The sequence below is a fragment of the Sebastes fasciatus genome, chromosome 17 (genome assembly GCF_043250625.1).
Source record: "Sebastes fasciatus isolate fSebFas1 chromosome 17, fSebFas1.pri, whole genome shotgun sequence".
NCBI lineage: Eukaryota > Metazoa > Chordata > Actinopteri > Perciformes > Sebastidae > Sebastes > Sebastes fasciatus.
The window spans coordinates 27,326,604-27,340,433 of NC_133811.1; the positions used below are offsets into that span (position 1 = coordinate 27,326,604).

Here is a 13,830-nt window from a genome sequence, read left to right on the forward strand (position 1 = left end):
GATTTAAATATTGAAGTCTGAATGTAGTGCACAAACCTTAATTAAATAAAAATGTATGAATAAATGCATTTTATTTATTAAATAAACGTATTCATTTAATTATTTCATTATTTATTATCCCAATAATATTCCTCATAAAATAACTTCTTTTGTCATTCATTTCTGCTCCCGTGTGATCAAATTTGTTGTAATAACGTTACAGATGTGAACGTATGCTCCTATTATAATCAGAATTATTAAAATTATTATTAATATTTTCATTGCACCTTACTGATCATCTTTATTGCTTGTATTTTGTTTTATTTGTACTCTATATAGTTGCACTCTTTCCCACTTTGTAACACAACTGCAGAACAATAACTTCTGTTGGGATAAATAAAGTTTTATCTTAACTTAAAAATAAGAACTTTTGTTGTAATTTTAAAATTATGTTAGTTTAGATCTTTCTTCCATTTTTGTTATTGTTTTTTTTCTCCTGGAGTTGTGGGGAGGTCCTTTATGTATAAGCCTGTGACTTATTGACCTCTCCTGACACATTTCTTGTTTTTTTTCATTGACTGGATTTTGAGCAGTTTTATATATGTGCAAATAAATCAATCAAATTAAATTAAAATTATTATACGTATTATTATAATTAATATAAGAAATGCAGTATGATAATTAAAGATGAATATTTAGTGTGAACTTCACAGTTCCTCCTTAAAAACTGTGTTTACTTTATATCTCACATTAAAAGGGTGTGTTTAATAATACCGCTCGCCCCGGGTAGGCGGGGACTACTGGCAGGCAGGACGGAGCGTAGAACCGCCCGTTAAAGTTGACCGCGGTGATTAAATCTAACACACCAGACTGTGCTGAAGGTGCAACAGAGATAAAGGTAAAGAAAGTTGTTTCCAACTCATTTAAACTATATTTCTGATCTAAATATGGCTTTTTCGTTCGATATAATAAATATATAAAAGTTATAAAGTAATTAGACAAAACTTGTCAGTAAATTAAACTCTCAAAATGTGATGAAAAGCACAAAATGCTGCACCTGATAATTATCTCTCACTGACGCCAAACTCCATTCAAATTACTGCTCATTCCTGTTGCAAAACAACGTTCTGTGGAGTAACGGCAAGACTAACAGCTGCTGACTAAACGTTACAAAAAGTTGATATTTATTATGCTTAAAATGCTCTGATTTTTATATAACATGTACGCCGAATTTATCCGTGTCCCATAACGAAGACGGAAAGTGAAAAAAGTAACGCTCCCGATGGTGTTTAATTGCGCTGGTAAGCAAATTCTTCTTAAATTGCCATATTTGTAATGGGAGTTCTGCGTGGTGGTGGTTACCGAACATTGTGGGTTCGCGTTAAGTAACTGACTGCACCTGATAATTATCCTGCACTAACGCCAAACTCCATTCAAATTACTGCTCATTTCTGTTGCTCGAATACTTCACGACTTATACCGCTTTTTGAACAAAACAACAAACTGTCGAGTAACTGCAGGGCTAACTGAGCTGCTGTCAAAACGTTACAAAAAGTTGATATTTGTGTTAAATACGCTCTGCTTTTTATATAACATGTACGCCGAAGTCATCAATGCCCCATAACGAGGACGAAAGGATAAAACAAAATAACGCAAACAATTGTTTAATTGTTCTGGTAAGCAGATTCTTCTTAAATTGTCATATTTGTGATGGGAGTTCTGCGTGGAACACAGTGTTGCTAGCTAGCTGTGTGTTAGCTAACGTAAACAACATAACAAACATATAAAGAACCACAGTGTCAACTCTAGTTGTTTATTTATCTTGTTTGTATAACACGTTTGTGATGTGACACGGCTGGAAAAGAGGTTGTATTTTATTGTGTTTTATTTGTAAAACAATAACTTCTGAGATAGCTAGCTAGCTAAGTTGCTAACGGCTAACACAATAGTGATGTGTCGGTTACGAACGAGCCGGTTCTTTGAGCCGGCTCTTTTAAGTGAACGGTAAGAGCCGGCTCTTTTGGCTGGCGGTCAGTCAGGGTGCAAATCAAATTAAGGCAAGATAAAAAAGAATAAGATAAAATAAAGTAAAATAAATATAAATAGGTAGATAGATAGAAGTAAAAGAATGATGGATAAAAAGATGATGTTTTAAAAGAGAATGATGGATAAAAAAGGATGATGTGGTTGTGTGTGGACTGTAACTGGAGTTAAATGTGATCATGGGTATATATTGGTGGTAACTTGATAGTTATGGTGGTTTGTTTTGGAGTATTATGGAGAGGGGTGTTCTGGTGACCGGATGTGACGTCGACGGGCTTGTTGTGTTCCGGTGGGCGTGGCCTCCTGATGCTCTGCTCATAGGATGTAAACAGCATGCTAGCAGCTAGCAGATAGCATGCTCCTTCAGCAGACTCACTCAGCGCAGATTACACACACACACCGGGGCCGGTAAGCTGCTTCTCATCCAACCGAATGTTTGCTCTGATGTGAAGGAGCAGGTCAGGGTCGTATCTCAGAGCGGAGTTTGTCTCTTTGTGGAACAACAGCTAAGTTACGTCAGGCTAGCTAGCTAGCTAGCTCAGTGAGTGTAAAGCTGCTTAATGCTGAGCTGTCAGCCATCAGCAGCTGCAGGTCTCTGTCCAGGTTTCTGCTGATGTGCATGTTGTTATGAAGGTCTGCTGTCGGCAGGAAGTAACACACAGTCACATTATGGAGTTATTATCACTGAGAAACATCTTTAATCAGACTGTGGTTTGTTATCTGACTGAAGGGGAAACTTGTTTAGCTGACTAATGACCGTCCTCAGTGACTCTCTGTGCTGTTTACTCCTCAGTGACTCTCTGTGCTGTTTACTCCTCAGTGACTCTCCGTGCTGTTTACTCCTCAGTGACTCTCTGGGCTGTTTACTCCTCAGTGACTCTCTGGGCTGTTTACTCCTCAGTGACTCTCTGGGCTGTTTACTCCTCAGTGACTGCTCTCTGGGCTGTTTACTCCTCAGTGACTCTCTGAGCTGTTTACTCCTCAGTGACTCTCTGTGCTGTTTACTCCTCAGTGACTCTCCGTGCTGTTTACTCCTCAGTGACTCTCCGTGCTGTTTACTCCTCAGTGACTCTCTGGGCTGTTTACTCCTCAGTGACTCTCTGGGCTGTTTACTCCTCAGTGACTCTCTGGGCTGTTTACTCCTCAGTGACTCTCTGGGCTGTTTACTCCTCAGTGACTGCTCTCTGGGCTGTTTAAGATAAGATAAGATGAACCTTTATTAATCCCTGGAGTGAAACACAGGAGAGGTAAAGGTATACAAAAATGATAAAAACAATAAATAGAGATGTAAAAGATACAGAGTGAATGGTGAACATAGTGTGTACAGTGACACTGAGTACAAATATAATATCAATATCATGTGCAATACTACTTTTTACATTCTCATGTGCAATATCACTGTTCATTGTGTGCAATACTACTTATTTTTCTGTTTGTTAGCTTACCTTAGCTTTTTTATTTTACTTATCTTATCTTTTTTACTCATTTTACTAAATGTATCTTGCTTAATTGTTATTCTATTAAATAGTACTTTTTATTTTATACACTTGAACTTGTTGTAATTGTTGTATTTTTGAGCAATCTCTGGCACAAGAATTTCCTTCGGGATTAATAAAGTTCTATCTTATCTTATGTACAATAAATAAATGTAATATGTACATATGTGCAGTCTATAAAGTGGTAAATAGGATGTATAGTGTAAAGTAAGTGTAAAGTGCGCCAGTGGTTAGAGTCCATGATGGTTGCAGATATAGTGCATGTTTAAAGTTCTTAAAGTCCTCATAGCTCTCATATGGGGGTCAGCCTTGGTTGTGGAGCCTGATGGCCTGATGGCTACCAGCATGAAGGACTGACCCAGGCGCTTTGTGTTGTTATTCCTCAGTCACTCCATCTGGTGAACTCTCACACATCTTCACACTTGTTTTCCCTCCCTGTGTTCTCATATTAATAGCTGAGATGAAGTTCTTGTTCTCCAGCAGTCAGATAAGGTGTGGCAAGGTCACCTGACAGCATCAGTATGACATCAGTCAGTCCTGATGTACTAATGATGATAACAACACTTATATTACACCCAGTGGAGGAATGTAAGGGAGGACATTTACTCAAGTACTCTGTACGTAGGAACACATTTGAGGTACTTGTACTGTGCTAGGGGTGTAAGAAAATATATATATATATCGTGATATTATGTTTTGTGATACTATATCGATTTTATATAGTTGTATATAAAAAGTTAGTTTATATAGTTTACATGCAAAGATGAACTCTCACTCAATACTTTATTTCAATGGCAAAGAGATGCACCATCTTAGTGTATGAGCCCTCTCAAAGTAGTCCTGATGATGTCATAGGGATGTTATAGTGATGTCATCTGAGACTACATGTGCCTCACATACCGTCTGTGTTACACACTGGAGGGAAAGAATATAGATGCAAAGAGACAAAACTGTTTTTTTTTTAACAACAGCTGCTGCCGCTATTTTGGACTGAAAAGGCTTATTACATTTATAACATTTTATTTTTCAACACAGGCCATTTCAGTAGAATATGACAATAGAATTGAAATAATTTAGTTTTACTTTTGTACATCACTTTGTAGGCGAACATTTTACTGTTGTCTGGTAGTCGCTTTCAGTCCAGAATGGCGGAAGCGTAGCTCTGCTGCTTGGCGCTGATGTTGTAATGGAACAAACTATTTCACTTCTTATCAATATACGTTCTTCGGTGGAGTTTGAAAGACGTGGCAGGGAAGCTCTAATTAAAGACACTCTCCAGGTGCATTAGGGGAAATGTAGGATCCAGTGTTTTTGGACTAAAAGTCTGTTTTTAAACTTTAGATATGAGCTCTGATCTGTGAGTAATGTTTTTAATATAAATCATTTCTGAAGTAATTGATTTTATTGATCTAGTTAATCACAGTATTGATTAGGATGACAAACATGATGTCACCTGACAGACGGACGCCATCTTTAATGACTCGTCCTTGTTTGTTTGTTTCTCCTCAGCTCTGACAGAAAGTCTGTTGACGCTCTGCTGACGGAAGAAGAAGAAGAGAAAATCCTCCGTCCCTGTCGCTCCTGCTGACGGACAGCAAAGACTTTCTATCTGACGGTTTGACTCTTCTTCCTCCTGCTCGCTACGTCTTGTCAGCAGGACAGAAGAAGAAGAAGGAGGAGTTTTTGCCTTTAAGTTTTCTCTTAATATATATTTAATTCATGACAACGGACTTATCTATACGTCATGTTCAGTCTCAGATAGATAGGTGCGTTTCAGTCGGTCCCCGTGGCGGCCATGTTGGGGCCAGGCCTCCGTCTTACATCAACACGTTGAAGTCTGTGACCACGGTGTTTTTCCCATGACAGCTTCAGTATCTTGATTTCTTTTTTCTACGCTTGTTATTCGTGTTTATAAGGAGTTTGTGACCTCGTTTCTTCATCGCCGACCGATTAGCCGATCATGGCGGAGTCCAGCTCGGCAGCGCCTGCAGCAGAAGATCTGCTGATCGAACCGTCTGTCCCCGTAGAGAGCATCTCCAAAGAACTGATCGTAACCACGGTGACGGAGGGGTCACCCGACGTCGGAGCTGAGGTCCCGAGCAGCAACGGCGCCTCCGACAGTCCTCTTCCCGCCAAAGTCCAGAAGGATGAGGAGGCCACGCCCACCCCGCCAGATTCGTCCTCGCTGTCGTCTGAAAACGGGACGATAACCGCCGTCACCACAGAAGAAGAATCTCTGTCGGTTCTACTCAGACACATCAAGACTGAAGGAGGAAGAAGAGAGCCAGGTAAGAGTCAGACCAGGTCCAAGATCAACTGGACCCCATCTCTGGTCTCTGGACCTGGAGGAGAGCTCCTCTGTGGTCTCTGGTCTCTGATGTGAGTCTGCAGGTCTAGACCTGGACCTGGAGGAGAGCTCCTCTGTGGTCTCTGATGTGATTTGTGTCTGCAGGTCTGGACCTGGACCTGGAGGAGAGCTCCTCCGTGGCGACGGCGGGCGGCTCAGACGACCAGCGGGAATCCTCCGACTCAGCGTCCTTCTCAATCCCCAGCCTGGAGCTCTCAGACGGGGTCACGGCCGCAGGAAACTCCCTGGACGTGGAGGACGGCCTGTCCTCGTCCTACTCCGCTCTGGGTGTGGAGGGCTGCTCGCCGTCCGTCGAGGTCCCGAGTCTGAAGGACGAGGAGACGCTGGGAGCTGCTGGTGAGTCTTTGGGTTCAGGGTGAAGCTAACAATCACACACACTCTGGTAAACATGTGAGGATGTTTTTAATCTCCCAACCAGAGTTCTGCTAGAAAAGAGTTGATTTATATGATGAAGCTGTTTCAGACGGTTATCTTTAAATCCAAACTGAACCTGCGACTCAACCTGTTATTAAACTCTGAACATTTAAGAAATAAATAGAAATAAATAAAGATAAATGTAAAGCAAAGCAGTGATACGACACACTGCTGATGTTTTCAATGAATTCTAGATTTTCTTTTCTAAACATTAACTAGCAGATCTCCATTTGTTATTTTTAAAGATATCGGGAAAGTTGACAGATTTAACATTTCATTCCGAACCTTCCTAAGCACAAAAGACAGCCTGTGATGGTATGGTAGATCCTTTACTGTAGTAAAGGATCTGAATACTTCTACTCTCTGTATCTGTATATGTGACTGTAGTTGTCCTCCTGTCCACAGGGGGCGCTGTGGCTGCAGCTGCTCCTCCTGCTGCTGCTGCCGCCTCCACCTCTACAGCTGCTGCTGCTGCTGCTGCTCCGGAGGCCGGGCCGTCCATGCCGGCGTACTACCTGGTCAAGTGGATCACCTGGAAGGAGAAGAAGACTCCCATCATCACTCAGAGTGAGAACGGACCCTGCCCCCTGCTGGCCATCATGAACACGCTGTTCCTCCGCTGGAAGGTAAAAAACACTGTCATGTGTATCTTTAAGGGGGGGGGAATCGATTCACTTATGCATCACAATTTTTTATTTTACGATATTGAAATTTATTTTTTTTAATGCCAGAGTTGACCTTTTTGCTTCATTTGAGTCTATGTGGAGGTAGAAGGAAGTTACCGCTTTTATTGTTGTAGTCTGAGTAATGTGACGTCATATCCGTTCCGTATCCGTCAACCAAAACAAACCAAAGTGAGCCGAAACTAGAAAAGTATAAAACGTTGGAGGGTCAGTGTGGATACGACCTGCACCCTCACATCTTAAATCCAGAGTGGTAAACACTACACATCCAGTAAAGGATGGAAACACTTTGGGTATTACTTGGTATTACTACCTTTACTGTAGTAAAAGTACTTCCTCCCCCGCTGTCAGAAACATGTTGTTGAGTGAAGGAGTCGTCCCCTTCCTGTTGTTTCAGGTTTTTATTTACTAAAATCTTTTTGTGTTTTCAGGCTAAACTTCCTGCTCAGACTGAAGTCGTCACCACGGAGGACCTGATGGCTCACCTGGGTAAGATCTGTCAGCCAATCAGCTGCTGACTTCACCGGTCAGTCAGACACACAGAGGAGTCTTTATTCTAAACAAATATCACATTTTATTTTGTCTTTTTAAATTTCATCATGAATGTCGATGCATTACAGATATCAATATGTAAATTATGAAAGTTAATTATTCTCAAGGTCCACTTATTGGCTTTTTGTGGAGCATTTCTGATATATCTCCAAAACACCTTTTATCTCCTTTTTTGATAACAATAAAAAACAATACATTAAAAAAACAGTATTTTTGACTAGATATGATTTCAGTAGGACTAGACTAGTTTTCTTCCTGTTAAAATTAAAGTTAAAGGTGCTATTTTCATAATCCTGTGTGTTTGTTGTGCAGGAGAGTGTGTGTTGTCTGTTACACCCAGAGAGAAGGCCGATGGGATGGAGCTCAACTTCCAACAGGTAAACACACACGCACACACACACACACACACACACACACACACACAGCCACACACACACACACAGCCTCACAGGAAACCAGGGGACTTTCAAAATAAATTTCAGGCAGGAAATCTGAAACGTGTTCACCTGCAGAGTCAAACTTCAGCATGAAAACTGACTGTGTGTGTGTGTGTGTGTGTGTGTGTGTGTGTGTGTGTGTGTGTGTGTGCGTTTCAGAACATGAGTGATGCCATGGCGGTGCTTCCCAAGCTGTCCACAGGTCTGGACGTTAACGTACGTTTCACCGGAGTGACAGACTTTGAATACACACCTGAGTGTATCGTGTTCGACCTGCTGGACATCCCGCTGTACCACGGCTGGCTGGTCGACCCACAGGTAAACTCCCCCACCCCCTTCTCTCCGTCTCTGAAACGTTTCTCCGATATTGTAGCTCGCGAGAGCCTCGACTCTCAGTTTGTCATCTCTAATGTCTGCGACATCTGGATTCTGGCATCCAACAACACAGCAAGATGACATTTTAGATGTGTAATTTTAGCCCACTGCTAGTGTTAGCCTCCAGTCTTTCCTTTGTTTAGCCTCTAGCTAACACCGTGACCTCATCATGACGTCATCACTAAAAGGGTCTATGTGGGATTGAATCAAAATAATGATGCAGCAGAGTTTTCTGTGAGAGCATTTTAAACGTCAATATCGCAGTTGATCATGTTCATTTAATTGTGGGAAACCAGTTCTAGGTAATGAAGTTGTTAGTTAATGTCTGCTGTTTGTTGAGTCGTCTTCTGTGCACTAGTTTGTCTTGCTCAAGCCACGATCAGGTTGTCAGTTAACCTGTAATTAAGTAGATCTGTTTTAATGTTTACTGTGTGGTCAGAGTCCAGAGATGGTGGCCTCGGTGGGGAAACTGAGTTACAACCAGCTGGTGGAGAAAATCATCGACTACAAACACTCAGCTGACAGCAGCCGAGTCAGTGAAGGTAACGCACGCATACAAACATACATATACACACATATATGAACACACTCTGCAGTATTTGAGGTAGTATTTGTGTGCATCCCCCGCAGGTCTGGTGGCGGAGCAGTTCCTGGAGTCGACGGCGACCCAGCTGTCGTATCATGGTCTGTGTGAACTCAACACGACGGCCAAAGAGGGAGAAATCTCTGTGTTCTTCAGAAACAACCACTTCAGTACCATGATCAAACACAAGGTGGAGCCACCCTCTCTAAAAACACCTTTAGTTCCCTTAATCAATACTAGACAACCTCTACCTGTTAATAAAGTTATGTTCTCTCTCTCTCTCAGGGTCACCTGTACCTGTTGTTAATAAAGTTATGTTCTCTCTCTCAGGGTCACCTGTACCTGTTGGTGACCGATCAGGGCTTCCTTCAGGAGGAGGGTCTGGTCTGGGAGTCTCTTCATAACGTCGAGGGAGACGGAAACTTCTGCGACTCCGACTTCAGACTGTGTCATCCTCCTCAGAGAGCTCCGCCCACCACCAACCTGCCGCCCAGCGCCCAGGAGCAGCAGAGACAGATAGACCAGGTGAGACAGGTAGACTCCTCCTCCATCTCCTCTCTCCTCCCTCCAACAATTTCCTATTGATAGAAAAGGGGCAGAAGCCCTGAGCTATCAAACCAAGCTCACGAATTTACGAGTACGAGTAGACCAGGTGAGACAGATAGACCAGGTGAGACGGGTAGATCAGGTTAGACGGGTAGACCAGGTTAGACGGGTAGACCAGGTTAGACGGGTAGACCAGGTTAGACGGGTAGACCAGGTGAGATTGGTGGTGATTGATCTTCTTCTTTGTTGGTGTTAGGACTACCTGGTGGCGGTGTCCCTGCAGCAGCAGCAGGGCGGGGCCCCGGGGCCCCTCAGTGACCTGGAGTTGGCCCGACAGCTCCAACAGGAGGAATACCAGCAACAGCAGCAACTCCAGCAACAGCAGCAACAACAGCAGCAACAGCAGCAACCAGGATCAGTGCCGGCAGCGCAGCAGGTACAACTACACAGTAGTAGTAGTAGTAGTAGTACTCAGAAGTACTAGTACCACACTGGACATGTTTCTGAAGCTCATGCTGTGGTGATGTCATTGTGTTGTTAAAGGTCAGAGGTCAGGGGTCACAGCAGGGCGGAGCCAGGAGAAGAGAGAAGGACTCAGACTGTGTTGTCCTATAGACTCTTCATCATCATCTACCAACCCCGAGTCGAGGAGGTCACACTCACGTGCACACACGCACACACGCACACGCACACGCACACGCACACACACTCAGCTCGATGCCAAACCCCAGTGCTTTGTTAAAAACAGTTTGTTTCAGACGTGATTCCAGGTTTTTGGAAAGTTTGTAAAAATGTAAGAAATTACTGTTGAGTCTGGTGGAACACGCCGGTACCGCTGTCTGGTACCGCCGTCCGGTACCGCCGTCTGGTACCGCTGTCTGGTACCGCCGTCCGGTACCGCCGTCCGGTACCGCCGTCCGGTACCGCCGTCTGGTAACGGGCTGTAACTAACGAGCTGTTACTAATGGCTTTATTAACGGTCAATAAATAACTTACTACATGCTTTATTGATCAGCTATAAACCATTAAATAATAACTTTTTGGATCACCAGGGTGTGAAAAATAGTCGAGTTTAGAGCTGAAACGATTTAGAAAAATAATCTGAATAATTGATTAAATCATTTCAATCGTTTTACAAGCAAAATTAGTGATAATTAGCAAGTAACCTATTTGAAATTTCTTTGGAATTACAGCCAAATTACCCCGATATTTACCTCAAAACATATAGAAAATTACTTAATTATAAACAAGCATTTAATAATCATATTACGCTATTTCCCAATAGCTGGTAATTTATTTAATACATTTAATAATATAATAATACATTTAAATTTATTCGGTAAATAACTTGTTTTAAATGTCTTACAAACCTCCCTGAATCATGACATTAGCTATCAGGTTAGAGCAGCGCACAGCCGCTTCTCAAGCTCTAAGGGCCCTATTTTAACCATTATATACTACTTTAGCATATAATTATTAAATAATGTTTAGAATAAAGTAATTTTCGATAAATGTTGAGGTAAATATCGGGGTAATTTGTCAGTAATTCCAAAGAAATGTCAAATAGGTTACTTGATAATTATCACCTAATTACTATGATATTTGCGTACCTGTGTTACCCTCCGTTTTCAGCTTCTTCAATGTGAAGATTTGATGCTTAAATAAGAAGTCATTCTTGAAATAATAAAGAGTTTGTTTTGTGGTTTTAAGTGATAATAAATATTTAAACAAAGGTCAAACTGTTTATTGGATTTCTATCTGATGAACTAAAGAGTTAAAATGACAAAGTAAATGTCATACTGGAGAACAAACTGCAGCCAAAAGCTGATTATGTCTTATAACGGATCTATTTATTGACCATTAATAAAGCTGTTTTTAGATGCAGCTGATTAGAGAGTGGTATATCTTAAAACAATGAAGGGAATCCGGTGGAAAGTCTGTTAATTTAATATGTATTTTATGTAAAATCTCTGTTCTGATGGGACGAGTTTCACCACAAGAGGTCACGTTACGGGTTCAGGACTGAGCTCCGCTGGTGAAATCGATCCTGTTTCAATAATCCGCTTCACTGCAGATGAAACTAAACTTTAAACCAGGAGGTCGGCAGGAGTTAAAATCCAGAAATGAGTCGATACAAAAGTCCGGTCAGATTTCCACTGATTTGTTTCCCAGAAGGATTTTTAATAAATGCAGAAAATTAGCTCTGAAACAATAAAGTTTTAATGTTTAATCCTCACCTGAAGGTTTTCAAGCTGTCGGCTGCTTATTGAAAATAATAATAACACTAATAGTAATAGGTAATGATACAAACAGCTGAGTAAATTTCCCTTTATTGAACTCTGTAGTACCGACAACAGGACGTTCTTGACAGAAAATCTCTGAAACAGACAGTTATCGTAGTTTTAGAAATAAACATGCAAATTTATGAGTGAAAACTTGGATATTCTCTGAGATTAACGTTGTAAATTTACGAGTAAAAACTCGGATAACTACTCGTTGTTGTAGTTTTAGACTACATGAACTTTTTACTTACACTACGATAATAATTACACGTCACTCCAAATCATTTAAATGTGTGTGTGTTAATTACAGCAAAGTATATTTCCTTCATTGTGACAGCAAAACAACACTTTTCTCTAAAGTTTTGCATCGCCGAAAGCATCAATATTTAATATCAAAATCCAACATCATCCACTAAAGAAATAAATTACAGAAATAAATGAACAAAGTGATGATTTAAGTCACCAAACATCTGATGACGGAAAGAAAATTGATGCATTCGCTGCCAACTTCTCCTCCTCTGTTCACTGCAGAGCTTATTCTCTGCATTTATCTCTTGTATGGAAGCCCGAACCTGACAGGAAAATAAAGAAAAAAGTAGATGAAATGACAAAAATAAAAATACTTTTTATTCTCCCCCCCCTCCTCAAGTCAACATTTTGACTCATTAAGTCACAAATATGAAATAAAAAAGTAAAAAATGTTGATATTTTTATTTTGTATTTATGACTGAGTGCCTCAAAATGATGATTGAGAAAGTTGAATTTACTCACTATCTCGTAATTTTGTCCTAAACAACCTTTTAACTCATATAGTCATAAATATGAAATAAAAAATGTTAAATTAAAAAGTTAAATTTACTGTCTCATAATTTTGATTTACTACGTCATAACTCTGACTCTGAATCTCTGATCATTTTTGATTTAATTACTCAAACATTTGTATTTACATCTCATATTTTTGACACAATAATTCAAAAGTTTGACTTCTTATCTCACATTTATGATTTAAGTATCTCGTCTTTTTCTGAGTAAGAGAAATAATAATTTAATTTTCACCAAATAACTCGAAATATAACTTTTTATTTTAGATTTCATTTAATTTTTGCCGTTCCTTACATCTATTTTAGTCTTTTCCGGGCGTTACTGGGCCTCCGTACATATTAAAACCTGTTGTGGGAACAAACCTGAGGAACTGTCTTGGATCACTTCGTCATTCTGGTCTGTCGGGATTTAAACAAGACAAACTGAACTAAAAGCACATTTTGGACTAAAACCATGTTGTAACTCTGCTGATGAGCAGAAGTTTAATTAATTCTGAGACCTGGTTTTAAGTTTTTTGGTTTCAAAGTGAATCAAAAACTTCTGTAAGATTCAGGATCACAGAGTCCTGATTTAAAGCCACGTTAACGTCTTAAACTGAGTAATGAAAGTGTTTTCTCTAATCAGACCGTGTTGCTGAGGAACATTTAGCACTTAAACTTTCCCATCATGCCTCTCTGAGTGTTTTTCGGGGCGTCGACGGTACTTCCTGTTGTCCTCCGGTGTTTTTAAACGTGTCTGGCTGTCGGACCGCTGCCACGCTCTGTTAAAGCTTTGTATTTAATTTGTCATGATGTCAAATTATCAGTAAAAACAAAATCAAACTCTGGTGTTGACTCATTTCTTTCCTTGTATATTTGTATATTTGTTTGTTGTTGTTGTTTACATAACATTTAAAACATTGTATGGAAGCAAAAAATTTATAAAATCTTTAAAAAATTGAAAAAACTAAAATAATCTTGTCAAAATTAGGAGATAGAGTTAAATGTTCATATTATATAATGTGTGTATATATATATATATGTATATTTAAGTCTTAGCATATCATTGATTTATACATTATTTATATTTAAATTAGATTCCTTAAGACTTACAAAAAATATAATTTTGAATTAGTCATTAGTCGAAGTCTGATTTAGTATCCTATAATTTATACGTTCAAAATAAAACTTTTTTAATTAGTGTTAATTTATAGTTTAAAAGTCACAAATTTGACTTAATATCTCATAAATTTACAGGATCTTGCAAACAAC

At 40.0% G+C, this 13,830-nt stretch overlaps 1 protein-coding gene across 8 annotated transcripts; it reads left to right on the forward strand.

The window, feature by feature from the left end:
• The first annotated feature begins 912 nt into the window (after positions 1-912).
• mindy1 (MINDY lysine 48 deubiquitinase 1) lies at positions 913-13,401 on the forward strand. 8 transcript variants are annotated; one of them, XM_074612976.1, is made up of 12 exons: positions 913-1,280; positions 5,028-5,806; positions 5,971-6,222; positions 6,706-6,926; positions 7,415-7,472; positions 7,848-7,912; positions 8,132-8,290; positions 8,787-8,889; positions 8,978-9,120; positions 9,261-9,464; positions 9,733-9,912; positions 10,020-13,401. In XM_074612976.1, the coding sequence occupies exons 2-12, from the start codon at positions 5,479-5,481 to the stop codon at positions 10,089-10,091; spliced, it is 1,785 nt and encodes a 594-aa protein (XP_074469077.1). In that variant the 5' UTR covers positions 913-1,280; positions 5,028-5,478; the 3' UTR covers positions 10,092-13,401. The 8 variants fall into 8 exon arrangements, with proteins under 8 accessions (XP_074469077.1, XP_074469080.1, XP_074469074.1 ...); XM_074612979.1 differs by having other exon boundaries at positions 922-1,280; positions 9,261-9,455; XM_074612973.1 differs by having other exon boundaries at positions 925-1,280; positions 5,028-5,812.
• Positions 13,402-13,830: the final 429 nt, after the last annotated feature.

Coding starts and splice junctions, on each gene's coding strand:
- mindy1 (XM_074612973.1), top strand. CDS start 5,479: ATGGCGGAGTCCAGCTCGGCAGCGCCTGCAGCAGAAGATCTGCTGATC. Junction 6,927..7,414: donor CGCTGTTCCTCCGCTGGAAG/GTAAAAAACACT, acceptor TTGTGTTTTCAG/GCTAAACTTCCTGCTCAGAC. Junction 8,890..8,977: donor CAGCAGCCGAGTCAGTGAAG/GTAACGCACGCA, acceptor CATCCCCCGCAG/GTCTGGTGGCGGAGCAGTTC.